Source organism: Sciurus carolinensis, chromosome 4 (assembly GCF_902686445.1).
Source record: "Sciurus carolinensis chromosome 4, mSciCar1.2, whole genome shotgun sequence".
Taxonomy (NCBI): domain Eukaryota; kingdom Metazoa; phylum Chordata; class Mammalia; order Rodentia; family Sciuridae; genus Sciurus; species Sciurus carolinensis.
Window position 1 is genome coordinate 112,960,679 of NC_062216.1, and position 27,908 is coordinate 112,988,586.

At 50.0% G+C, this 27,908-nt stretch overlaps 1 protein-coding gene, 1 long non-coding RNA gene and 1 other non-coding gene across 3 annotated transcripts; all 3 read right to left on the bottom strand.

Annotated features, from left to right (window-relative positions):
* Positions 1-570: 570 nt before the first annotated feature.
* Positions 571-9,172, bottom strand: Krt8 (keratin 8). Its single transcript, XM_047550378.1, has 9 exons — positions 8,740-9,172; positions 5,871-6,079; positions 5,095-5,155; positions 3,552-3,647; positions 2,823-2,987; positions 2,401-2,526; positions 1,708-1,928; positions 1,494-1,552; positions 571-996 (listed from the first exon to the last, which is right to left on the bottom strand). The coding sequence occupies exons 1-9, from the start codon at positions 9,082-9,084 to the stop codon at positions 806-808; spliced, it is 1,473 nt and encodes a 490-aa protein (XP_047406334.1). The 5' UTR covers positions 9,085-9,172; the 3' UTR covers positions 571-805.
* Positions 4,572-4,646, bottom strand: Trnai-uau (transfer RNA isoleucine (anticodon UAU)). Its single transcript has one exon. It is a non-coding gene; the product is annotated as a tRNA-Ile (tRNA).
* Positions 9,173-20,674: 11,502 nt separating the features above from the next.
* On the bottom strand, positions 20,675-27,180 carry LOC124982338 (uncharacterized). Its single transcript, XR_007108250.1, has 3 exons — positions 26,992-27,180; positions 24,911-25,059; positions 20,675-20,911 (listed from the first exon to the last, which is right to left on the bottom strand). It is a non-coding gene; the product is annotated as an uncharacterized LOC124982338 (long non-coding RNA).
* Positions 27,181-27,908: the final 728 nt, after the last annotated feature.

The window sequence follows — 27,908 nt, forward strand, 5'->3', positions numbered from 1 at the left end:
GAAAACCAGGACTCCACAGTCCCTCGCTGCAAGGGAACAAAAGTGGTAAAAAAGACATCTTTGGCCACAAGGAAGCCCCGTGCCTGGCTGAGAAGATCGGGTTTGGGAACTGGAGTCCTGGCCCCAGCTGGCCCCGGATGGGTCACATTCCAGGTGAGCCAATTACTTGACGTCTCCAAACCTGGCTTTATCGCAAATAGTCCTAAAACTGAGGTACATGGGAAAGCAGACTGAACTGTCTCCTGATAAGGCCATCTAAAACCCGCCCACCTACCTTATGGAGTTTGCCACATAGACCAAATGAACCTGGGTATTGGGGAGCAAGCTGCAACCATAAGGCACCATGCATAGGTGACAGACTGTTGTACAGGTACAGATGTTCCCAATCATGACCAAGTATCAACCAGGTTTCATCAAAGGAGTCATTTTGGGAACAGCCTGGAGGAGGCCAAACTGTCCTGCCCAGCACCCTCTGCTTCCTGGGCCCCTCCCACTTCTGAGTCCAGGTAAAGGCCTCCGGAGCACCTCCCTCCCGCCCTGTGGACATGAGACACACATAGCAAGGTCAGCTGGCAGGGCCACCGGAGGCTTTATTTTGGAAAAAAACAAATGAATTGGTTTGGGGTTAAGGGCATGGGCAAGAGGGGGTACTCCAGGCAAAAGAGGGGATGCCCAGGGGTGGGTAGGGCTAGGGCTGAGCCTCGGGTGGGTCTCTCGTTCCCTATGCTCCCCTCTTACAGCTGCCTCCCCCCAGGCTCTGGGGCAGCAGCAGAAGGCAGGAGACGGGAGGAGCTACGGAGGCCGTTCACTTGGGCAGGACATCTGAGGACTCAGACACCAGCTTCCCATCGCGAGTCTCAATCTTCTTCACAACCACGGCCTTGGTGCGGCTGAAGGAGCTAGAGCCCCCAGCAGAGCTGAAGCTGGGCTGGAAGGAGCTGAGGCCGTAGCTGAGGCCAGGGCTGGAGAGGCCCCCATAGGATGTGCTCAGTCCTCCTGGTCAGGAACAGAAGGAGCACGTGAGCCCCGCCCACATCAGGCCCCACCGGGCCCACACACCCTGGACTGCCTGGCTATGGAGATTCTAGCCCAGGTCTGTCTGACCAGTCACAGCATCCTTCCGCACTCAGGACTGCCAGGGAACCAGGAGGAGGGTGGGAGGGAGCTGCCATATTAGCTGCCTGTCCTTGGCAGCTGGGCCCCAGCTTCCTCCATTGTGTTAGAAGGAAAGTTACAACAGTTATTTTTAAAAATGAGTACAATAAAGCATATAAAGCACTTAGCACTGTGCCTGGTCACAGCTACCATTTATTTGGGGGGCTTTCTATTAGTACCTGTATTATCTGGGTCCTGGGTATGTCCCCTATCATTCTAGTTTTCTCTCAAGAACAGGAATTCTGCTCCTCCTGTCTCCCTCAACTGCTCCGGAGCACGGCTCCTCCTGCAGGTCTCCTGAACCCCTGGCCTCCATCCCCAGGTCCCAGGACACTCACCTGAGTAGCCACTGGTGGTCTTCGTATGGATACTCATGTTCTGCATCCCAGACTCCAGCCTATACCCAGATATGTAGTATGTCAGAGTCAACTCCTAGCCCATCTTGTCCCAGAACAGGACCCAAGTCCCAAGGGGGCTCCAGGCAGCCCCCATCCCTCCCCACCCCAGGTTCCAGGAACGGGGCTCCAGGACCAGCGAGAGATCCCCACACACCTGCTCTCCTCGCCCTCCAGCAGCTTGCGGTAGGTGGCGATCTCGATGTCCAGGGCCAGCTTGACGTTCATGAGCTCCTGGTACTCGCGCAGCTGCCGCGCCATGTCCTGCTTGGCCCGCTGCAGGGCGGCCTCCAGTTCAGCCACCTTGGCGTTGGCATCCTTAATGGCCAGCTCCCCGCGCTGCTCAGCATCGGCGATGGCAGCCTCCAGGGATGCCCTCTGTGGGGAAAGCAGACAGGTAAGCCGGCAGCGTCTGGTACACCAGCCCTCCATCCCTCTTCTAGGCTAGACTCAAAAGGAGGTACCCACCATGAGACTGAGGAAGCAGAATGCAGCCACCGCAGGCCCTTCCCTTCACACGCTTTCCACCTGTGCCACTTAGGTTCCCTACCTTAACAGAACCAGATCTCTGGGTTCTAGACTTCCCCTAAAGGAGCAAAACCAACCTTGCCCTGATATACGAGACCAGTTAAATAAAGCAGGCTTGGGGATGTACCCTGGACCCCATCCTACCACCCTGTCCTGGTCCCAGAGTCTGCTCAGTGTCCCTCTGCTTCCCAGGAGCAGTTTGAGAAAGGTGGATGAAAGTCACCCCTCCAGCTCTGGGCCCGGACCCCTCCCTACTTCCTACATGACCTTCTCTCACCCAAAGCTGTCCAAGGACCCTGCCCCACTCCCAGTCAGTGGCTACCTGGCCTTTGAGGGCCTCGATCTCCGCCTGGAGGCGGCTGATGTTGCGGTTCATCTCAGAGATCTCATTCTTGGTGCGGCGCAGGTCATCCCCGTGCTTCCCAGCCAGCGTCTGCAGCTCCTCGTACTGCAGATGTGGGACAGGATGAGATTCAAGAGAGGACCCCTGGACCCTCAGGTGCCCTCCCGCAAGGGACAGTGCCCTCTCAGCCAGGTCACCAGAGCCTGGATCACCTCGACCCCTCAGGCTCCTATACACATGCAGACACACACACAATCACTAAGGGCCTCTTCTCAGGCCACCAGGCACCCATTCTGCAGGTCCAGCTCACAGCAGGCAGAGCAGAGCTGAAATCCTGCTCCCTTCCCAAAACACAAAATAAGCCAGAAGGAGAGGCCCAGCCTAGTGGCCCTGCTCTTCACCTTTATCTGGTACATGCTCTCGGCCTCGGCCCGGCTGCGGTTGGCGATCTCCTCGTACTGGGCGCGGACCTCAGCAATGATGCCGTCCATGTCCAGGGAGCGGCTATTGTCCATGGACAGCACCACGGACGTGTCGGAGATCTGGGACTGCAGCTCACGGATCTCCTAGGGGAACAGAGGGGCAGGTGGTAAGGCTCTACCCTGCACAAAAGGGTCCTTCCTTAGGGAATAAGACAACAGAGGAGAGGAGCAGGAGCAGGAGGGAGTTAGGACTGGAGAAGGCCAAGTTCCTGCAGAAGGAAGATAGGTCAAGGACCTGGAACGCGGAGGGAAGGACACAGGAAACCTGGCTGTGGGTGAATAACCAAGGGAGAAGACCCCTTCTCTGCTCTCAGCCACCAATACTAAGCCCACAGAGGTGGCTGATACAGCCCCCAAGGATCGGGAACAAGGGCTCTGGGGATGCAGCAGACCTCAGTAGCTACTGGGTCACCATTCTGTGACAGCCTTGGATAGCTTATTTCACTGCTCTGAAACCATTTCCTCATCTCCAAAATGGGGTAATAAACTCTCCCTCATGCAAGGGAACAGTGCCACTAGAATAACATTAACTGGGCTAATATTTCCTTGTCTGTTGGTGCACTAGGGGCTGGAGGAAGCCTTTGGCCAGGTCCCAGGGTAGAGCACTACAGGGCAGGGACCCTCCTCTGCAAGCCCCCAAGAACATACCTCTTCATACAGCTGCCTGAGGAAGTTGATCTCGTCAGTCAGCCCTTCCAGGCGAGACTCCAGCTCCACCTTGTTCATGTAAGCTTCATCCACATCCTGGCGGGGAGGGGAGGGGGCTCTGAGCTGAGTGCCCACCCCCAACCCCAATCCAGGGGCTCCCCAACATCACTCTATGACCTGGACTTGGGACCTTCTAACTAATCGCCTCCCCTCCCCCCACATTGTGGATGATCCTCCAGCCCAAGTTCTGTCCATCCCACCTGCATCCCCAACCCACACACCTTGACTCTGCTTCCTACAGTACCCACCCCACCTGCCCACCCCAGGAAGGCCTCTATGGCCAGACCTCCAATTCTGCTCCATTTTTTTTTCCTTTCCTTTTTTTTTTTTTTTTTTTTTTTTAATAATCAGTCATATAGTGTTATTTATTTCCACTGTAGGACAGAGGGTGTGTGGGACAGACAACGTTGATGTACAATAAGTTAATTACCTCTTCCAAATGAAAATAATTCTGCAAGTGACAGCGACAGTATATGTAATGTGACTGTCCATTTGATGAAAACACTTGCCACATCCATAAGCCTTATTTTCTGAGACATGTTTGCAAATAGTGACCAAAAACCTTTCCCATTTTCTTGCCATTTAGAAACTAAACACTAAATGTATCAGAATAAATCAGGGTAAACATCAAGAATTCACAAAGGTAGGTAATGAAAAGGGGTTATGTCTTTTTTTGTTTGTATTTAAAGGTTTGCAAAACCAACAGCTGCCAAAATTAGCATCTGGCTCTTTTCTGTATTTAAATATAGCATATTTACATCCCATATGTCAGCACACTATAGCATATATAATGCCAGAGCTGGATGGGAGTTTAAGGGATCTTTCTAAAGCAACCACTTTTTTTTTTTCCAGACTGCATTTTGATTCATTGTACACAAATGGGGTACAACTTTTCATTTCTATGGTTGTATCCTTAAAAAAAAAAAAAAACAGGTTTTATTCACTTTTTTTTTTTTTTTTTTTTGGGTGCTGGGGATTGAACCCAGGGCCTTTTGCTTATAAGGCAAGCACTCTACCGACTGAGCTATCTCCCCAGCCCCTATTCACTTTTTTTTTTTTTTTTTTTTTTTTGCAGTGCTAGGGATTGAACTCAGGGCCTTGTGCATGCAAGGCAAGCACTCTACCATCTGAGCTATATCCCCAGCCCTTCATTCACTTTCTCTTGTACAAAAATCCTCTATTGGAGCCAGAGCTGGAGCCTGGGTCCTTTGCACTGAGACTCTGGTGGAGGCTTCCATTTTTTTAAACCATATTCCAACACTGATGTCCGGAATTCTGTCCAAATGCACTAAACTACCTGTCTTTATCTGAGTTTCCATGTTATACATCTTGAATGAACTCAAATGCTAAAATTAATATGTCCCGTTACTTAGAAACATTTAGGGACAGAATCTAGAAAGTTCTTAGTCCAAGTCTCTATGCCCCAGCCTCCAGCATCTGAAGAGAGATCCAGCATGTGAAGAGAGATAGAAGGACACCTCACCTTCTTGATGAGGACAAATTCATTCTCCATCTCTGTACGCTTATTGATCTCATCCTCATACCTAGTGGGAAAAGGTTTAGAATCAGAGCATGAAGCAAAGGGGAGGTGGCCCTGGGTCTTCTCTTGCTGGTGGTGGTAATACCTGGGATTGAAGCCAGGGTCTTGGGCACACTGAGCACACGCACTACCACTGGGCTATAAACCCAGCCCTGCCCTCTTTTAAGGGGGACATGAATATCTAGAAAACTCAGTTCACAGAAATGCAAGATATGAGCAGGGTGGTTCTTCTGTCCTCACCATCCTCTCCCCTCTCCCCACCGTCTCACACCCTATCCTCAATCAATTAGGAGGCCTAGAGCAGGAAATCTTTCTCCAACTTCATGAATACACATTGGACTGGGCATACTGGAAGGATCAACAGCAGGGCCTGACGTGGGATCTCAGACAGAACTCCCTGGAGTTTGCCAGAGGTCAGAGGTCAGGAATAAATAGGTAACCAGGGATTACAAGTATGAAAGCAAAGCTTGTTGGCTGCCTATCTCAGGGGTACTACTTAAGCATTACATGTAACTTGTCCAAATCTGGGCAGTCCTGAGATTGAAGGGATGGATGCGATGAATAATTATGCCAGGACAATGGGCACAAATATAGACTGTCCCAAGCAAGCCTGATCAGATGGTCGCCCTAAGCAGAGAGCCACAGGGGCTTGGGCCTCTGCTCCGGGGAGCGGGGTCGGGTAGGATGACTCAGAGGAGGAAGGGGGTTTGGGAGCTCACTTATTCTTGAAGTCCTCCACCAGTCCCTGCATGTTGCCAAGCTCTGCCTCCAGCTTCAGCTTCTCCTGGCCCAGGGACTCCAGCTGCCGCCGAAGATTGTTGATGTAGCTCTCAAACATGTTGTCCATGTTGCTGCGAGCAGTCTTCTGCTGCTGGAGGAGGCTCCATTTGGTCTCCAGCATTTTGTTCTGCTGCTCCAGAAACCGTACCTGCATGAGGAGGAGAGACCAAAAAGGTCCACATCAGACCAGGGTCAGATAATGAAGGAAGCAAGCTCTGTCTTTTCCCCTCGGGCCACTCCCCCAAGCAATGAGGTCCCCAGAACTCAGGGACCTCCTGAGCTCTTCCGGGAGGACCACCTATGACCTGGGGGCAACAGAACAATGAGACAGTGAGTGGTGAGATGGGGAGTGGAGTTGGAGCCATGTCCCCCTAGCAATTGGGATGGGAGGAGCATGGTTGGAAGGGGATTGCTAGCAGAGCTAGGCTGAAGCTGCAGAACAGGTCTCAAGTACCTAGGCTGCATGTCATAGATCAATAAAATTAGCCATGCTTTCTTTTTTTTTGTTTTTGTTTTTTTGTTGTTGTTGTTGTTTTGGTACCAGGAATTAAACTCAGGATAGCTTAACTTCTGAGCCATGTCCCCAGTCTTTTTTATATTTTATTTAGAGAAAGGGTTTCACTAAGTTGCTTAGGGCCTTGTCAAGTTGCTGAGGCTGGCTTTGAATTCATGATCCTCCTGCCTCAGCCTCCCAAGTCACTGGGATTACAGGCAAGCACCACTGCGCCCAGCAACAGCCAAGCTTTCTAAAGATGTTTTGATTTATATTTTATTTAAGACTGAAAAAGAAAATAGATTATGTATATTAAATATTACTTGGAGTGACTTTGAAGGAACTGATTCAGGCAGACAAGGGAAACTTTAGCCCTGACACTCAGAGAGCACTGAATAAGAGCTCTAGGTTCTAACCAACATTGATACTACCTGTGCTGCCTAAGTTGACTTGCTGCCCATTTCAAAGCCTGAGTCTCCCCAAGCCTGCAAGAGCCTCAAGAAACTCAGGTGGGCCCTTTCAGGAGCCCCATCTCTGCACAGAATTCACTTTGAGCTGGGGTCATCTGCAAACTGGAGGTGCCTCCCTCCCTCTCACAGATTTCTTTTGAGATTATTCTGCCTGGGGAGATCCTCTCCACCCACTCTTGCCCCAAATACAGAAGCCGCAGTCCCTTGAGCTTAAGGAATCCTCTTCTAAGAATGAAATTCAGAAATTTTAGTGGGGAAATGTTCTTAAAGAAGGAATAATAGACTTGTTCCAAAATGGGGAATACATTTTTTTAATCAATCCGAAGTTGTGCCTTGTGAGCACAGGGGGCATAGTCGACAGACAGGAAGGATCTCTTTTTAAATTGGGGAGCCTTGGAAGAGGACATTCTGAAGGTATAATCCAGTTATTTCTCCACAACCCACTCTGTAAAACCCTTTCTTCCTCAGTCCATTCTGCCCCAAAATCATAAAAAATACTAATGACTATCATAGTTAACCCTAAGGGAATATGCTTGATGTGGGTCACCCTCGTTCCACGATCGCATGTGTGAATAGGCAAAATCTCATATTACCACGCCCATTTTACAGATGAGGAAGTCAGACTCGGCAAGGTGGCCCATCAAAGAAAACCTCCTCAAGGCCATGTGAACCAAAATTCGGACTCCTAACTGCGCTTAACGACTCTCTGTAAGGACCCCTGGGCCGGCCAAATTCAGTCCAAAAGTGAAGGGCTCTTGGAAAGTAACCAGCAAGCCCCGGGCAAAGAAGAGGCGCCCCTGGGGGATGTCAATTCCTAAGGAAGTCGTCTGCCCCAGGATTTCCCTCCTCCCGTTCCCACAATGCCTCCCAGGAGCCAGTCAGCAGGGAAGGGCCAATCCTCCGGGGCCCCCAGGGCCGCAGAGCTCCCAGGCCGCAAAACCCGGCCTGGCTCTGTGTCTGGGAAAGTGGAGCCGGACCGCTGGGGCGGAGCCGGGTAGGAAGAGTGAAAGGGGCCAAGGGCCAAGTGGGGAGAGGGGCGTTGGCGGACGGCCGCGTCATCTGAAGCCATAAACTCCGGATTTAACAGGACGTGGAACCCGGGCGGGGTGTCCAACGCCCATAGACTTTGAATCCTGGATGGGCTTTCCCGAAGCCAGGCCCCGCATCTCTCCCGGATGCGGAGAGCACAGGTAGACGCGCGCGTCCCGGAGTCACGACCTGGGCGCCGGGTCCCGCGGCGGCCCGGCCCCGCCCCCACCGCGGCCGGCAGGAGCGGACCGAGTCATGACTCACCCTGGTGCCCCACACTCAGGCCCTGGGACGCCAGAGGCCTCGATCGATACTTGCCCGGTTGAACCAAGACACCTAAACTCTCTTAAACTCCTAGAACCCTAATGAAACCCCCCAATTTTTTTTTTTTTTTTAACAAAAAGGAAGAAAGAAAGCATGAGGTCACCGTTGTGGAACCCTTTGGGCAGTGCTAGGGGAAAGGAGTGAACCTGGAGGGGTCCCCTCCCACCCAACAGTAGAGCAGCTGGGAAAGCTGGACGCTGAAAGTTTTACTGGCAGGTCAGAACACGGTTGGGCTGAGGTAGATAAGGAAGTCCTGGGATTAATAGTCAGAAGCCATCCAGACCCTCTTCCCATCCCAGTCCCCAGCCCAAATCAAAGTGCATGGGAGGAGCCAGCCCTAGGCTGGAAGGGAGCGTTGCCAGGATGATGGGGCCCAGCAGGAGCTGGTGGGGCTGGAGATGTGCTGCCCATCTCCAGGAGGTGACCAGGAGAAAGGGTGTGGGCCCACTGGGCCACAGCAGGCACAGTCATCCAGACTGAGGGGACCCTTACCTTGTCGATGAAGGAGGCAAACTTGTTGTTTAGGGTCTTGATCTGCTCCTTCTCCTGAGTACGCACAGCCTGGATGTTGGGGTCCACCTCCAACTTGAGGGGGCTCAGCAGGCTCTGGTTTACAGTGACTGCTGTGATGCCCCCCACAGCACCAGGCCCGCCATAGCTGCTGCTCAGACCCATGCTGGAGCCCAGGCTCCCCCTGAAGCTGCTGCTGCTGCCCACCCGGGAGAAGCTGGAGGAACTGATGCGGGCACCGGGCCCACTCGTGTATGAGCGGCTGCTGAAGGCCCGGGGGCCAGAGGTGGACATCTTGTAGGACTTCTGGGTCACCCTGATGGACATGGTGTAGGCTGGCTTGAAGGCAGGAGGACTGAAGACAAGAGACTCAAGAAGGAGCCGAGCAGCTGCTTCTAAGTAGTGGGACAGCGCCCAGGAAAGGCCCCTTATAAAAAAGAGCGCAGCCAAAGGGGAGGGAACAACTCCTCGTACCTGAGTGGCTAGGCCCTAACGGGGGCCGGGCCTAACCTGCCACCTGCCACCTCCGGGAAGGACTCAGGCGAGGGCAGCAGAGAGCTGCTCCCACCCTGGAGCTTACTCCAGCACCACCCAGAAACAGCAAAGAGCAATTCAGTCTGTGTGAAACTGGGAGGAAGGTATCCACCCAGCCGCCAAGACAGGTAACAAGGCGACGGGCCTGGGGTCGCCCAGCCCTGGAACCCTGACTTGGGTCTCCTTCCCTCCTGGCAGGAAAAGGCTCCCTAACAATTGGATCTCTTCTAAGTAGCTGATTCCCCAAAGACACCCTCCTGTACAAGGGTCTGCCCAGGCTGGCCAACGGGGCCCTGGATTCCCAAGCCTTGGATCTGAGGTCAACCATTTGCCTCATCTCTCCAAGTGACTGCAGCACCCCTAGCAGTTGGTACAGTGCCAAACCCTTTTGGGTAAATATTTGTGGAATGAATGAATGAATACACACACACACTGGCTGCCCTCTGGGTCCGTAGGTGCAAGATAAAGAGAGCTCTAACAGCACTTTTCCTGGACACAACCCTCCCCGGCTAGCTGAACACTGGAGGCCTCCCTCAAGGGCACAGAGAACCAAGAAAAGAAGGATAGGAGAGTACAGGGAAGAAGAGAGCCGCCCTGGGGGTCTCCATTGTTCCCATCCCTCTTCGGTGGTGTCATTCCCATTGCCCGGGGTGGGTGAATCATGCACAGTGAGACAGACTGGTGGGGGTGGAGTAGAGTGGATCGGCACTGGTGATGAGTCATTGTGCAGCCACCTGGACCCTCTTTCTCTTACCAGGCCCCTAACTGGCCAGAGGAGATGGGGAAAGTTCCTGCACCTGTCTCCCTGAGCCCATTATCTGAATGAGTCAGGAGAACGGGTTGGGGCACAGTATGCACCTGTGTGAGGCTGGAGACTGGGTAGCTGAGCAAGGCACTCCAGGCCTGGGCGGGGCGGGTGGGGCAGGATGTGGGTGGAAGGCAGGAGGTTTGGGTCCCCAAGGCAAAGATTCCACCTGCAATTACCTGGTGGCTCAGGCTAGATTCTCTGGAAGGTACTACAGGGCATGACATGTGGTCTGGATAGATCTTAAATGGGGAGACCCAACAGATGTCAGGCACCCAGATCCCCTAGGGGAAAGGGACAGATGGTACACAGCCCCAACCCAGGGAGTGTGTGACCACCTCCTGGGAGGATAGATATATTGATATATGTATTCCTCCACATCCTCCTCCAAGAAAGATACTTAGGATCCCAGGTCAGGCATCTAGGACTGCTACCCCACAGAGACTCAGAAGCCTTCCTAGGGACATAGATGAATCAAAAAAGACACGCAGACAAGCTCCCTTCGCCTCACACTTACACACAAAGGACTCACTTCAAAGTCCCTTCCAGAAAGACAAATCCACAGATCCAGAGAAGGGTCACAAGGGCCACCACATCCCTTCCTGCCCTGGTGGCTTTTCTCCACCCACGGCCTCCTGCTGGGCAGAGGGAAATCTAATTAGTTCTTATTTACACCAGGTCCTCTCCCAGCCCCTTTAAACAATGTTTCATTTTTGGAAGTCTGATTTGAATGCATGCCACCCCCTCTCCAACAAACACCCACACCCAGCAGGAGGGAGGGACTTCTTCCAGAATACCAAAGGGAGGGGGAATGAGCCCAGTGCCAAAGCTGGGACTGAACAGGCGGAAGGAGAGAGGGAGGGGCTGGTCAGACAGGTATGGCAGGCAGCCCTGGGGAGGGACCAACCAGCTCTCCCCTTCTTCCCCTGCCCCACACTGCTGTGGAGGGATCAGGAGGGGTGCTGACTGAGAGAGGGGGATTACACCACAGATCCTGACTTGGGCGGCCAGCCGGAGGAGCACAAAACAGTCACACAGGCCCCTTCCTGCACTCTGAACCCCCTCCACCTCAATGACCTGGTTCTTTGGTTCTAGTCCTCCTGAAGTGAGGACAGAGGGGGCTGCAAAGACCCCTGGGGTGTACAGGCTAGAGCGTTGCTCCAGATCTCACCCACAGGAGCCCCTCTTTCCTGGGACAGCCCAGAGCAATCCAGGGCCAGTAGCATTTGCATGTCATCTAGCCAACCCATCCCTAGAGACACATGTCCAGGCTCAGTGCCAGAAAAGAGGTCAGAACTGCCCTCGGATGGTCTCCCTCCACTTAGGACCTCAGTGGAGGCAAAAGGGTTAGGCCCTGGGGACTATGGCCAAGTGATGAGGTAAGAGAGTGAACAGGACTAGGGCAGTCACAGCTCCTTGTAGGGCTGTCTCTGGCCACTGCTGCCTGCTCAACAAAAGGGACCGTGTTTGCAGTGAGGTGACTGCCCTGCCTGGATGGCTCTGCCCTAAACCGCCTTTCCTGGAGAGTAGAAGTGGGAAGGAGGAGATACACACTTCTGTTAAGGCCCAGCCCTCTACTCCTCTGAGGAGGGTCCTGAGGCCCTGGGCGCCAGTCTAGGCTGAGGGCCAAGGTGGGGTGGACAGGTAGTTGTTATCCTCACTCACAGTCACAGAAACAGATGGTCCCAACAAGTACTCAACGATCAGGACTAAGCCACTGATCTCACATCACAGCAGCATTGTTCAGAACAGCCAGAGCAGGCGCCACCCGAACGTCCATCCACTGGGGAATGGGTGAACTTAATATGTAGCCACACACAAAGGAATGTTACTCACAATGAAAGGTAATGCAGAGGAACCTTGCAAATGTTACGCTAAGTTAAGGGAGCCAGCCACAAAAGGCCCTGTATGAGTCTGTCTATATAAAATGTCTGCAATAGGCAAATGCATAGGATACAGATTATGGTTGCCTAGGACTGGGAAGCATGGAGATAGATGCAAAGGATACAGGGTTTCTAAATGGGATGGTAGTGAAGTTGCCCAAGTCTGCAAACATATTAAAAAGTGTTGAATTGTACACATTAAATAGTCAATTTGTATGGAATGTGACTAAAGTTCAATAAAGCTATTATCAAAAAAAAAGTATATATATATATATATATATATATATATATATATATATATATATCATCCAGGAACTGCAGCACACACCTGAAATCCCAGCCATTTGGGAGGCTAAAGCAGAAGGATCACAAGTTCAAAACCAGCCTAAGCAACTTAATAATACCCTGTCTCAAAATTTAAAAGTCTAGGCTGTAGCTCAGTGGTAGAATGCCCCCGGGTTCAATCACTGTACCACAAAATAATAATGATAACAATTTTAAACAAAAGCATAATTGCATTGCATGTAAAAAGCAGGGACTTTATAGGTCAGGATAGAGATTGGAGGGGCAAGGTAAGAGTTTTTTCCATGCTGAAGTAAAGAGAATTCCTGCCTCTGGGTTAGGGTAACACCACAAAAGTACTGAAATTACTGTAAAAGGTAGGGCAAAGTGACCAGGTGCAGTGGTACACACTTGTAATTCCAGTAACTCAGGAAGCTGAGCCAGGAGGATCACAAATTTGAAGCCAGCCTCAGCAACTTGGCAAGACCTTGTCTTAAAAAAGGTCTGGGGACTTAGTTCAGTGGTAGAGTGCCCCAGTACGAAAAAAAAAAAAAAAAAAAAATGGAGTATTCAGTTTAAAATGGAGTATTCAGCTTGGTGGCACATACCTGTAATCCCAGTGACTCTGGAGGCTGAGACAGGAGGATTACAAATTCAAGGTCAGCCTCAGGAATTTAACAAGACTGTCTCAAAGAATAAAAAGGAATGAGGATGTAGCTCAGTGGTAAAGTACCCCTGGCTTCAATCCCCAGTACCACAATAAATGAATAAATACATTTTTAAAATAAGTAAAAAGTTATTGTTGTTATAGAAATAGTTGGGGGCTGGGGTTGTAGCTCAGTTAGTAGAGCACTTGCCTAGTGCATGTGAGGCACTGGTTCGATCCTCAGCACCACCTAAAAAATAAACAACAACAAAAAAAAGGTATCCATCTATAATTTTTAAAATATTAAAAAAAGAAAGAAAGAAAGAAACAGTTGGGTTTAGCCCTGAGACAACAGAACAATTAGTTTCAATAGGAAGTCACAGATGGTGGGTAAACCCTCAGTAAGCCACATCATGAATAAGAAAGTAGATTTGATTGTTGATTCTGTGTTGTATGCCTTAAGGCCAAAACTGTTCATAGTCAATGTTTAGCAAATAGTGACTTTTTTCTTCATAAGTGGCAGCTCTGATGATTAAAGCCAGCAGGATGGGAATAAACTGACTGCCTAAGGAGGCAGCCAACTCCATTCCCTGGGAACAGCTGTCCCCTGGGCTCCCTGGAGGCATGTTCCTCTACCAGGGAGGGCTTTGGATGAGAATGTCCAACCCTGAGAGCCTTTGATCCATGTCATATCACCGTGGATCTTTGCACATAGGAGGTGAAACACTTGTGAATGTTCTCTGAATTGAAATTTTGGTTTTGATAAGAAGAGATATGATTAGAAACAGGTTATGGGAGAGGATGGCCAGGAAAGCCTTATCGTGGAGGAGGCAGACCCAGCCCAAAGGGGTGGAGATGACAAGAGGTTGTGCACCTAATTCAACACCCTCATCTGTACCGAAACCACACCGGGAAAGACCACCATTGGACCAGCAGTGAAGTCACTGCAGGAGGGATCCAGTAATGGCTCAGTCTCTGGCACCCTTCTATCTGCAGCATGTCAAAGTGGCCTGTGGAAGAGTGGCCCATGCCTAGGCTGGGGTTGTGCACTATATCTTAGCTATAGTCCCACCATCAGATTCTCTGTGAACACACCCTTCTGTCCCCAGGGGAAACAGACCAGAATTCCTAGTGAGAAAGGAAGATTGAGCTAGGTGCAGTGGTGCATGCCTGTAATCTGAGTGACTCCTGAGGCTGAGGCAGGAGGATCACAAGTTCAAGGTCAGCCTCAGCAACTTAGTGAGACCATGTCTTAAAAAATAAAAAGGGCTGTATCACTGGTAAAGTGCCCCTGGGTTCCATCCCCAGTACCCTCCCCCAACACATATTAAAAAAAAAGAATGAAAGGAGGATCGATAGCCTGCCCCTCGGGGAGGAAAACAGATTCAGTTCCCTGAGCCTGACATTCCACCACTGAGACAGGCATGACAGAGAGGCAGAGGGCAGCTCAGCAATGGAGTCCAGCGGCCTATGGTTCTGAATGTCCTGCTGGTCAACCTGACGACCAAGCAGGGCGAGGACCAGAGGCCTTTATTCCTTTTTCTTTTGATTCATTCGTTAATTTATCCACTCATCTGCCTATCAGGCACTAGTTTAAAAAATGGACAAGAGAACTTTTTGGTTCCTCTCAAACCATTTAGATACAGGTAGGAGCCTCCTTTGGCCAAGGCAAGGTGTATCCTCAAGGTCTCTGTTGGAAAGTGACTACGAGTAGCCTGTGGCCATGGATTCAGCATTCCGATGGCTGACTATACTTTGGGGCATGTGCTAGGAAGGCTCCAAGGGCTTTGGGAGCTATAGCCTTCACTCTGTGTTAGAGAGAGACAGAAACACATACACTGCCATTTAGACCAATGCTTTAACAATAGCCCTTATCTGGTACAAAATTACTTTATAGAAATACCTGTTTATGTGTTTTATTAATTTTTAATTGCATTATTTGCTGATTATTGAGTTTCCCACTCTATATATTTTGTAAACAAGTATGTGTATTGAAAATGTTAATAATATTTTATTATTAATGTTAATAATAAAAAGGGAAAAAAGTATTTTATGAATATTAATTTGCTTAATCATCATAACAACTTCCTAAGTAGATGTCACATCACTATTTTTTACCTTATGGGACATACAGAAGTTTAGAAACACAGCCAAGCTGACAGAGCAGCATGCTCTTTCTCCATGCCCCTCATACAGTGAAGGAGAGACAGAAAGGCCCTAAGGTACTTTCACACCAGGAGACGACCCTCAGACCAGCAAAGAGCGCCCAGCAGGGAGGGGCAGGGTCTGAGGAAGGAGATTGAGGAGAGGCACACTTGATGGGAAGAGGAAGGGTCCCCCAAGCAAGCAGGAGGACTCCTGGGATGAGGGCTGCAGCCAAGAGAGTGTCCCCACCTCCGCATTGCTTGAAGTCAACCCGGTCTAGGATGGAAACTTCCAAGACTCCATTTCCCAGCTTGCCCCTCCCAGCACCAGGCTCTCAGAGAAAGCTAGGGATCGATTTGTAAAGCAGAATCTTGTGGTCTGAAGAACATCTTCCAGATATTTACTTAAAAGCCCATAACTCACGGGTTGATCAAGAACCTCTGAATGCCATGTACTCATAACTGCCAAGTGTACGTGCTGACCCACTGTCGCCCAGGCACCGACCCCAGCCTTGGGTGAAGACAAGAGCCTCTTTCTTGCTTTCCTGATCCACAGGATCAGTGACCCTTCCATACCTGGACCAGAGAAAACCACAGAGCACTAGCAAAGATTCATGGGCAGGCGGGTGGCCTTCTGAGAGGTGTTCTGCCTCCATGTCTCACCCACCACAGTCTTGGCCTAAGTGAAATGCTCATGTGTGTAGGGAAAGCTGGTCTTGTGGTGGTCAGGTCAGGGACTGTGGACACCCAGAGGGCAGATGGCCAATATGCCACACGGATATAGACCACTCCAAACAGTCACATGATCAGTTGCCCTGACTGGGAAGCTCTGGCCTCAGCAAACCAATCTGGTTTTGTGAAGTGAGGTGCTGAGGGGAGAACAGGAAGCAACAGGGAACGGCAAACAGCTGAAGCCCAGCCTGCCTCCAAGGTAAGGCTCAGGGATCAAGGGCACCCATCAGAGCTGACAGCCATAAATACCCAGGTATCAAAGGAGGCTCAGCCCCGGGTTAATCACCCACCATAAAGGCAACCGCACAGAGGAGGGGCTGAGGAGAGTCTCCTCAAAAGGGAGCTGCCCCAAGGCCAGCCCTGCCCAGCCCTGTCCCCACCTGCTACAGTAGAGGGAAACAGTGACTCCTAACTGTCTAAAATCTGGCTGCACCCCAACAAGTCGCACCTGTCAATTTCCTCCTCTGATATTAAGGGGTGGGTCTAAACAGCCTCCAGTGTTCCCACCCCACCACCAACATCAACACAAGATTTATGAGTTTGTGTAGCATTCAGAGATTCCAGGGAATTTGACTTTGGTCATCTGAAAACAATTTTTCAGGAGGTGGAAGCAATTGGTGACAAGCAGGTGTTTTTTGAGCAGGTGTTTTTGTACGTACATGGGCATATGAATACAAAGGACATGTGGGACAGAGACCGTCACAGGCCACCCCCACCCTACAACCTTGACCTTTGGCACACATCCTCTCTCCCTCACTCTACAGGTGCACACACGCCCTCACTCCCCCTCTCACATGCTGCCCCCACACACACTCCAAGGTGCCACCTCACATGCCCATGTCACACAGGAGCACACATCCCACCCCTCCCCTCACCTCCCATCCCAGCCTGAAACACGCCATCTTCCTATGCCATCGTACGTGCACCCCCACACAGTCATATAGAACACGCGTGTCCAGACTCAGATTCACCCCATGGCTCTGGACACTTGATCACAAGTGACTGACACCCAATCAATGAGGCTTCAGCATAAAATTTATCTATTTGCTCTTACAATTGGAAAGTTCAGGGATGCATATGACTTGCAGCCTAGCCAGATGAGGGGCTGGTTATCAGGACCCTATCTTTCTCAGCTTCTCTGAGCTGTGTTCCTATGTGTTGGCCTCCTTTTCAGACAGGCTACCTCCATGCTGCAGGGGGATGCTCACCAAGGAAGCAACTCATTTCCTATGCTTCCAGCTGAAGTTCCAAGGCCCACCGTCCTTGGGCTGACAGGTCACATGCTCATCTCTAAACCAACCCTGCACCAGGGGAATCATAGACTGCTGTCATTTTAACCAGACTAGATCCTGTGCCAGGCCCCTGAGGAAGGGTGCTCAGTCCCACCCAAACTATATAAAAGGAAGGCAAAAAGGGTGATTCACCAAAAGAGGGGGAGAGATGCTAGACAGGACAGGCAAAAACAACAGATGTTCACTTTATACACTAACCCAAATGTACACAAATAAAGACGTGGAAACCCAGAGAGTTGCAGGGGCATAAAGATATTCGTGTACACATTGAACCCTTGTATAAATATAAATAGTAGCTGGCATTAGTCTACCTTCTGTGCCTTACCAACACAATATTGATTTCAGATAAATAAAGGATTAAGACATAAGCTATAGGACTTTGGAGAAAGGGGAGAGCCCTTGAGAAAACTAAGCTAAGAAAAGTAAGGTATAAATGGAAAGATCTGGAAATGTGATGAGCCTCTGGACCAGCTCAGGATTACTAGGACAGAGTGGAAAGACTGGTAGAGAGGAAGTAGGATGAGGAGTTTCTAAGGCCAGATAGTTTATTCTGTAGGTCACAGGGACCAGAGAAGGGGTGGGGCAGGGGGGGTCACACAACTAAAGCAGAGCTGTAGGAATGCTAAGCTGCTGGGACACGTAGGTTGGATGATAGGGGCAAAAATTGGAAGCAGGAAGCCAGGCCCAGTGGTGTAAACCTGTAATTCCAGCTACTACGGAGGAAGACTGCAAGTCTGAGGCCAGCCTGGGCAAGTTAGTGAGACCCCATATCAAAATAAAATAAAAAGAACCAGGGATGTAGTCCAATGGCAGAGCACCTTGTTTAGTATGCTTGAGGCCCCGGTTCAATTCTCAATATCAAGGGGGGAAAAACAAACAAACAAACAAACCTGGAAGCAGATCAGAGAGCTCCCAACCAGAAGACCCTTCCCATAATTAAGGAGAACCCCCCACACACCATATTTGTAACATATTAGTTCCTCTTCTTGTCAGAAAGCTTTATAACAGAATATCAGCAAAAATTTCTACCAAAAAACTCAATATGGGATAGGGCTTCCTATTTCTTGCAAGGACTAAGTCACTCTCTTGCAGAACTAAGTTTGGCTGCAGACTTGATGATGTCACTTCCACTTCTGTTGTGAAACCTCTGACTAATCTAAAAAATGGTACAAAAAGCACTGTAAACTCAATAAAAAAAAATATATTTTTATATATATATATATATATACTTTCATGTAGACTCCTACCAAGATTGTAAACCTCGAAGTCCCTCCTCCCCACCTTGGGTATCAAGTTCCAAGAATTTCCACACTTGAGGTCCAGAGAATGTTTTAGGCCATAGCCCCTCTGGACCCTGCAGGTAATAAACCTGCTTCCTGAAAATTCCTCAGGTGTCCAGCCTCTCTGTCCTACATGAGGAGAATAGAAAGGTTCTCTTGCAGAATGCATGGGGGAGGGACTGTGGCATGGTAGAGCAATAAGCTGGGAAGAAAGGGAGGGAATCTTGCTAAAACCAACAGGTGTGGCAGTTGACAGCATAGGTGAGTCCTGGAGTGCTTCCTCCTGAACCCTAGCCCCTCCTGCTCCAGCCAGGCTGCTGCATGAACTTGCCATGAGCCCCTGGGCTTACCCCCACCATTGTGTTCATCCCAGCAGACCACACTCCTTGGGGACAGGACAGGGCTGTTTCCTCCAGTGACTGTTCCTGTCCCTGGGCCAGTCTGTCTAGGAGGGCATGGCCAAGAGCAGATAGACGCTGGGAGTCATTGTGTAGGCCTCCCCTGAACCCACAGTCCACTCTGGCCTCCTTAACTTTGTTCCACTCACACCACCTCTCACTCCAGTGACAGCACAGTGGTGCTGACCTAAATCCTGGGCGTGAAGTATGTGGCCCTGGGTGGCAGTGCGGGCCAGCCCACGTTCTCCCCTGCCAATCATGCCATGCTGGAGAACAGTGTTTGGCTCTTTGATTTTTTTCTCAGGTGCTGGGGATGGTCAAACTCAGGGCTTCACACAGGCTCCTGTTTAATTCTTGGGACTGACCTGGACAAATTAGAACTGATATGAGGAGACACCTAGGACACAGAAGAGAATGGAAACCATATTCCAGCAAGACATAGCGGTGGGAGCTGGGAACTCAAGTCCTGAGTAGAGGTTCCTGACTCGTGGAAGTTAAGGACTGCCTGGAGGAAGGGACATTCACCTGAGTGCCAAAAGGTACAACTAGAAGCAACAGGAAGTACTCCCCCAGAGAGAGACTTTTGCTCACTGTAAGCAAAGACTTCCCAAAAGTTGGAACTCTATGAAAGTGGCCCAGCTCCAACTGAGAAGCCATGAGGAAGGACACAAGCAGAAGGTTCAAGAGGGTTCGATCCCAGAAGGATTGTCAGAGCCATGTCCTGAGGGCCTACCATACCCACTGAACATTCTGAGTGATTTAAACTCATAAAAACCCTCAGGTGAAGATGCACAGTGTCAAGTTCAGACATCGTGAAGGGGAGGACAGGGACCTGGCAGACTCCTCTCTGGGGAAACTGCCCAAGCCTGTTCTTATATGTTCTATTGCTGTGCAGCCACGTGCGACCAAAACCCAAAAGGCAATGAGAGTGATCTAAAGGGGTTTGTGTGTGTGTGGTGTCTTTGTTTTTGTTTTTTGAGATAGGGTCTCACTAAGTTGCTGAGATTGGCCTTCAACTTGCAAGTCTCCTGCCTCAGCCTCCAGAGTCACTGGGATTACAGGTGTGCACCACCAAGCCTGTCTGCAATCTGAAGAATTTGGGGGCCACTTCCTAACTGTATGAAGTCTAGCAAGTTACTTAGCCTCTCTGAGATTCTTTCTCATCAGCTGAAATATGGGTAACCACTGCCTCAGAGGACGGGTAGGAACCTGAGGTGAAGGAATGGTGCCTGACAGTGGGTTCCATCCACTCGGCTCTTCCCTGCTTGCCCCCTCCTTTGCTGCAGCCTTCTGTGCAGAGTCCCCATCCCAGCATGATCTCGGGACCACCCCATGCGACCTGTGTTCACACCTGCTTTCACACATTTTCCTGGTGAGGATTTTAAGACTTTGTGTTCCCCTCCATGAAAACAGCCTCCTGGCAGGATAGACCAGTGTCCCATACATCATCTGGGTATCCTCTGCAGTGCCTGCCCAGGCTATTGCAGATGGTCAGGGAGAAGAAAGCACTGGCTCAGAGGATTAAGGATATCTAGAAAGAAGTGGCAATTGGGACCATCAGGAGGAGTCTATAGGATAGTAATAGATAATATACAAACACCTGCCACCATGCAAAACAGATGCTTGCAAATTCAGTTCCTAGGGAACTAGTCATGCAAACAGTGCCCTGCCTACTGACATCGAGTCCCTTCCCAAACTGTCAGCCCAGGACTCCTTTCTCTGCTACTGATGCCAGTGGTGGTGGTAGTAGTAGTGACGGGGGCGGAAATCATGACAGTGATAACACTGGTTCTCATTTATTGGGTTCCTACTGTCACTGAGTGGTGGAGGACGGGGTGGGGGTTGAGGGTCTGAGGAGGTCAACTCAGGATGACAGGATCCTTGACATACGTGACAGAATAGAATTTCAGCACACATCAGATATTGAGGCACAGAGATTTATTTAGGAAAACAAGGAGTACACATTCTGGAGAGAATTAGGGTTATCCCAAGAATGAGATGCACTTTGGGGTATCTTGGAAGGAAACTTGGTGAGAGGTGGACTTGGAAAGGTATGTAGGGATGACTTCAGCCTGCTGATCACAAGACAGTGTATGATGGTCCGGGAGTTCTCAGGATCCTTCAGTTGACGTCTTCTCCATTATCTGATCAATAGATACTGTTGGGAAAATACCCTATATTATAGATTTTGCATCTCCCTTTGCTCAATTGATTTTAAAAATATGTGTATTGGTGGGTTAATTAATAATACACCAGGCAATTTTCATAAGTGAGTAAATTTTCAGTAACTTTAAGGTTGTGAGTGAAAATTTGTAGATTTCTCAGAGATTTGGGAGTGACAGGCCTGGGAGAAAGAATAGACTTGGGGAGGAAAGACATGAGGAACTTAGCAGAAGACTTTTCTTTTTTTCCTTTTTTTTTTTTTTTTTTTTTTTTTGGTGATGGGGATCAAACCCAGAGCCTTATACATCCTAGGCAAGTGCTCTACCACTGAGCTATACCCAAGCTCAGCACAGGGCTTTCAGATAAAAGTTACAGTCCCCTGTACTTCCTTTTATCTCCTTTCTACCTCTCATTTCTTACATCACTACTATCAAAGTATCATATCTCTTTCTTATTTATCCCTACCACCCCTGTGGTACTGGGGATTGAACCCAGGAGCACCCTACCACTGAGCCACATACCCAGCCCTTTTTCAATTTTTTTTTTTTACTTTGAGACAGGGTGTCCCTTAAGTTGCCCAGGTTGGCCTCCAACATGCAATCCTCCTGCTTCAGCCTCCCAAGTGGCTGGAATTACAAGGGTGAGTCCATGCTCCAAGCCTCAAAGTGTCATATCTCTTACATGTAATATTTCATCCTAAAACAACCCTCAAGGAAGGTAACTTTATTCCCATTTTGCTGATAAGGAAACTAAAACTCCAAGTCCTTTAGTTAGTGTGACAGAATCAGGACTTAAACTCAAGCCTGGTGTAATTCCAAGCCTGAGCATGCTCTTTTCAATTACACTGTTTTATAGACTCAGGGTCCAATTGTATACATTATGAAAAGCAATACTAATGATAACCCGAGACAAACTGATCCAAAAACATTTTCTTATTTTATTTAGCAATTCAAAAAATATAGATTATATGTATTCATTCACTTAATACCTTTTGAGCCTCTAAATCACCTCTCCTTTATTAGGCATCCTGGCAGGCCTCGGGGACTTCTGAAAGCCACAGTGGAAATCTCCTTGAGGGCAGGGGCCTTGACTATTTTGTTGACTGCATATCTACAGCATTAGAAAAGCACCTCGCGGCACTCCGCAAATACATGGTGAATGAATTCACAGATGACTGGCTGGGCCTGCTCCATGGCGAGTGTGTCTAAAAGAGGTAACACGGGACTCGGAGAGACCCACAGAGACAAACAGAGCGCAGCTCAAGTCAGGACAGTTGCTGCCCATTCACCAACCTCCATCCCAGATTCCCTGCTATCAAAGGACTGAGATAACGCCAAACCTAGAGCTGTGACGCATTCCCAGATTTCAGGGAAAATCTGTTGATTTGAATGATGGGATTGGGCTGGGCCAGCCCAGGCCAGTGTGGCCTCAGGGACATGTTAGGCATGCTCCCATGGCAACTCAACTCTCTCTACGAAGTTTCTACATTCCGTACAGAACTGTGGACTGTGGCCATCCGTTCCCCAAGGCCACACCCGACCCCTCTCCCTCCTTCCCTGTCTGGTTTCCCAGGTGACCATCCAGAGAATACTGGAGGGAAAGCCCCACCAAGGAGAAAGCCCTTCCCCGCCCAGACCCGTGTTCCTTGCTCACAAGCTTTAGCAGTCCTCCTAGACCCATGGGCCCAGGGTGCTCCTGTCTCCCACATCCAGCCACAGGAACCCCCACCTGCTGCTCCCCCATAACCTGACCCTATTGCATTTGGTCATCAGCTCCCCCACCAACTCTCCACCTATGCAATTCATAGGCCCAGAGACCCTCCTCCTCTCTGCTTCTCCAGCCTGGCTGTCCTCCTTCAGGAAGCCCTCCCGGACTGCCCTTGCAGCCTTCCTTCCTCCTCTAGCACTCATTCTGGAACCTCCGACTGAGCATCCCCAACTCTGGCAGGATCTCCCAGATCTGGATGTGGGTCCACTCACCCCCAATGACCTAGGAGTCCACTTAAGGAGGTAATCACAGCTTTTAATCCTTACAGAAACAATGAAATAAGTATTACCTGCATTTTAGAGCTAAGGAAGCTAAGCCTGGTGGTTAAAAACACAGCTTGCAGGGTTGGGGATGTACAGCATTTGCTTAGCATGCACAAGGCCCTGGGTTGGATCCTCAGTGCCACAAAATTTAAATTAAATAAAATAAATAAAACACAGCTTGTGCTAGCATTGGACTTTGTCTGCCCTTCCTTACACCTCCCTGTCCCTGTCCTTCAGAACTGGCACCATATGCAAGACACACCTTGCACCCTCGGCTCTTTATAACCCCATTAAATCCTCACAAAACTATGAGGGAAGTACAAAACAGCCTCATTTTACAGATGAGGATACGGAAGCTCAGAAACTTCCTGTACATTTCCTAAGGTGACAGAGCACATAAGTGCGGAGGCACTTCAACCCAATTCTCTGGCTCTAGGGGAAGACAAGTCAAGTTTCCCAGCCCTTGGGTTTACCCAGAGACAGACTGAGCAATTCAGGAGGCAGGAATGCAGATTCTCCAACCCAGCATGGGAGGGCACAGACTTTGACTGATCAGCCAGCGCCTCTGATAAATGGACATGCCTTCCACAGGTCTGCAGGCGCTGCCTGGCTAATCTGGGGAGGCCCAGGAGCCCCAGGACAGGTGAGCCGGTCCGGGGCCCTCCCCACTCATCCCTGAGTTGGCACACCCTCAAGTCCTTTCACTTCTGCAAATACCACCCAGCACCCCAAATCCTCTAGGATTTGTGATTACAACCAAAAAGTGTTCTAAGATTTTAAAGTCAAATTAAGATAAATATCTATTTTTGTTTTGAGAATTGTCTTTAAAAATTCCCACATTAATTGAGAATAGCAGGAAAATATACCTTTTTACATTCTAGTCTCAATTCAGTCTCTAAATTGCTGGGTGACATTGAACAAGTCACTTCTCTGATTTATAACTGCCTCATCTGTTTAATGAAGGGGAGGGACCATTTACTTCTAATGTTTTGAAATTATTGAAATGATCTTTATTATTACTTATGTTTAAATTAATTTGGTTTTAGAACTTTGAATTACCCAAAGTCTTTGCAATGTAGGGAGAAGAGCATTAAACTTGACACCATGTTTGATGTGGGCTCTCAGCTTATGTTCTCTCCTAGATGAAGTAAATGAAATAATGAAAAGATGTTCTTAGCCAGGCGCGGTGGCTCACGCCTGTAATCCCAGCAGCTCGGGAGACTGAGGCAAGAGGATCACAAGTTCAAAGACAGCCTCAGCAACTGAGTGAGGCCCTAAGCAACTTAGCAAGATCCTGTCTCTAAATAAAATACAAGAAAGGGCTGGGGATGTGGCTCAGTGGTTAAGCACCTTTGGTTCAATCCTTGGTACCAAAAAAAGAAAAGAAAAGAAAAAATGTTCTTTACACTCTTTTCCAAAAGCTCCCCCTTCCTTCTTCTGTCCTCCATCTCCTTCCCCTCAGTTAAAAGGCTCCTGGGATGAAGCAGGCTCAGCTCCACTGTTCCTTAGTTCCCTTCTGCTGCAGTAACAGCCAGTGACCATAGCAGCATCTTCTCCCCCAAAGAGCAAAAGGCTGGACTGAAGGAAGGACTTACTAACCCACGGAGTACTAGGAGCAAAAATGAGTGATCAGGGAAGGGAGGGGGGCCCCTCTGGAAAGGAGCTGGCTAGGCCTCTCCTCCCTGAGCCCTACAGTTTCAGGTCTGCCCAGAAGCCAAGGAACAGATGAGACTGGAGGTAGTAGACCTCCACGGGACAAGGCCAGATGATGAAAGACATAACTTCCAGGAGAGGAGGTGCTAAGCAGATTTTTTAAAATGGAGTCTCAACGGTTTGAATTCCTAGAAAAGACTGAGCAAACCAGGCCAAGCCAGGTCAGGCAGGCCAGGCCAGGAAGAATGTGGCAGGGCGGTTTGTATGCACAGCCTCATGGAAGCCATAAACCTTATCTCCCACCCACTCACCTCCAGAGAGCCAGGATAGCTATCTCTGGGTTCCAGGAGATCCAGCTGAGTCAGCACTGGGGGTTGGGGGGTACTGTGAGCCCTGCAGCATACTTCAGTCACTCCATGATGGACGCTCCATCCAGAAGTGAAATGGGAGCAAAGGGGACCTTTTTGGCAGAGGAGGGGATGAAGAGACAGTCAGAATGATTGATCCACACAAAGGCTAAGAGCCTCAGATTCTTATCAGCCAGCCCCAAGCCGGAAATGTTCCTCCCAGGGAAGTCAGGTACAGGAATTGGGCAGCACTGACACCTCAATTATCCCTTTGTCACTGAGTTCTAGGGTTTATTCACAGTTCTTAATGGGCTCTCTCTCTTCCATCATTAAATACCTCTTTAGCTTTTAAAAAAACTGCCGGTTGAGTGGGTCATAGCAGTGCACGCCTGTAATCCCAGCCGCTGGGGAGGCTAAGGCAGGAGGATGAGTTCAGAGCCAGCCTCAGCAATTTAGCAAGGGCCTAAGCAACTCAGTGAGACCTGTCTCTAAATAAAATACAAAAAAGGAAGGACTGGGGATGTGGCTCAGTGGTTAAGTGCCCCTGGGTTCAAACCCCAGTATTGAAACAAAACAAAACACAAAAACTGCGGTTGAATGGCCCTCTATCTTGGAGGACAATGGGGGATAGGTCCCAGTTCCAGTGCTGTGGTCCTCACCTCTCCACCCACCCCTTTTCTCCAAGCTGGGCTCTGGGTGGAGAGGAAAGAGAAAAAGAAGGCACTGTCCCCTTGTTCTCTGTGTTCCTAAGAAATTCCCCACCCCTCTGCCAAGCAGCCTGCTCCTCCTCGCGGACAGGTGAGACCTGGCAGCTGCCCTGGAGCTGGCTAATACGAAGCAGCCCCTCTGCAGGGGGCAGGGATGATGTCACCACCTGCCCTGAGCCTCCCAGACACGTACACATTCTCCCTCTGCCTGGCCTGTGAGTCCCTTTCCTCCCTCACTTCCCCCACTGCTCCAAGATGTCCTCTCCAGCCACCCGCCCAGCCAAGCAGATCTACAAATGCTGCTTTGATCCTATCACTCCCCAACAGCAAGCTTCCCGCACCTTCTGAATAAAGGTCAGATTTCTCATCTGTCGGCTGAGGCTGAGCCTTCCCCACCTGGCGCTAGCTCCCCGCCTCCCCCAGAGCTGTGTCCTTCCCTGCAGTGGCACCTCCTCCTCACCTGTGCCCGCTGAAACCTTACCCTTCCCGCCGGCCTGGCTCCAGCACACCTCATTCATTCCCCAAACATTTACTGAATGAAAGTCACACAGCCGGCACCTCCCCCATGAATCCTGCCCCAGTCACTTCTGCAGAAAGTGACCGCTCCCACAGAGACCCCAAATACTGGCCTTTGTCACACCCCTGGGCTGGGTTACACTTTCCTGTGGGCTTGTCTGAGCTCCCCTCCCTGTTTGTAAACCTGATCCATACACTGAACCTGGAGACTGTTAGTGAGATATTCTTTCATATTTGACCCTCACGATGACCTTGAGTTCAGTATTATTATCCTTATTTACAGATAAGGAAACCAAGACTCAGAGGAGTAACTTGTGTCGTCAGGGTTCAAAGCAGGGTCCAGGAGTCTGTGTTCCAGGCCCTCCGGTATGAAGGCACCTTCTTCAAGAGCAGGGTCATGTCTTACACTGTTCCTTCTTCCCTCAGCACCGAGGTCAAGAACGTTTTTGAGTCAATAAATGAACGAATGAAAAATTATTGAGTTAATTCTAATCAGGTGAGTTCTTCTTTCTACTCTGCTCCCTATCTCCTCTCCCCAGCATTCTTTTTTTTCCCCCATCTTTTACTCTCCCTCACCCTGGACCCCAAGAATGCAGAAGATAAAGGAAGGAAAAAACCTGTTCCTCTCCTCAAAGAAGACTGCTGCTGGCCTCAGGAAATAGGACAGGAATGTTCCTCCCTTTCTCCCCTCTCCCACGCAATTGGATAAGCCCAGGTGATCCCTGGCTCTCTACAGGACAGAGGTGGGGTGGAGCGGGAGAACAGTAGGGAAAGCCAGAGAACAGAGAGGGGGTGGAAAGGGGCCAAAATCCAGTGACTCACCATCCTTGGGCCTCCCCTCGGGGGGTAGGCAGACTCTTGAAATTCCAGCCCATCCCTGGGGAGACAGTTGGGTGTCAGTAAACTGGACAGGAGGAGGAAGAGCTCTGTTTATCCCAAACTAAATGTAGCCATGGTAACCAAGCCCAGTGCCATTAGGGCTGGGAGCAAAGGTCCAGCCCTGGTGGAGCTGTGAGCTCCCTGCCAGCCTGCCACCTGGGCCAGCTGCCCAGGCCATGCCAGCCAGGCCTGCTCTGACCCAGCACCCCCTTGTGGGCAGAGCTGGACCTGAGAGCTGGGGCGGGATCGTCCTGAGGGAGAAGACACCCACTTTATAGACATATGTGTTCTCATCTCTCTTCTGTGTGCCTTCCCAACGGAGACCAGAGACAGACAAACGGAGCGCTTGGCCTCAGGGCTGGAGGAAAGGAGGAGTGGGGAACAGCCAGCTCCTGGGAAGAGGATCGAGTGCAGGTATCAGTCAGGGAAGGCTTCCTGGAGGAGGGTGTCCCCAACTAGGGAGAAGACAGTAAAGGCTTCAGAAGAGCCCAAAATAATGGGAACGAGACACAGAAGACACCTTGCTCCTTCTTGCTAGTCACTGAAATCATAAACTCCTGGTGCCAGGAAGGCTCCCTTTGCTGCCACCACACCCTTAATAATGTCTTCCACCTGTCACTTGTCTCTGCTGCCACCCTGGCCTCCTTCTTGGGATGGAGGAGGTGCTCCCTCTGCCCAGGCCCAGGCCCTCCGCCTGTGCTGAACCCCACTTCTAAGAGCCTGCCCCATCCATGTCTTCTCCCTCTTATTGTGCTCTCCACCCACATCCTAGGCCGGATTTTTCTCCTCTACCTATATCCATGCTCAAGACACTTCTTCTTTAAAAAGAAGGAAGGGAGGAGGAAGGGGCCTGTGTCCCC

Excerpts from the sequence above, each read along its gene's own strand:
- Krt8 (XM_047550378.1), bottom strand. The coding sequence starts at position 9,084 with ATGTCCATCAGGGTGACCCAGAAGTCCTACAAGATGTCCACCTCTGGC. Across the intron at positions 5,156-5,870 it reads GTGGAGGACTTCAAGAATAA|GTATGAGGATGAGATCAATA; the intron begins GTGAGCTCCCAA and ends TTTTCCCACTAG. Across the intron at positions 997-1,493 it reads GACCACCAGTGGCTACTCAG|GAGGACTGAGCACATCCTAT; the intron begins GTGAGTGTCCTG and ends GTTCCTGACCAG.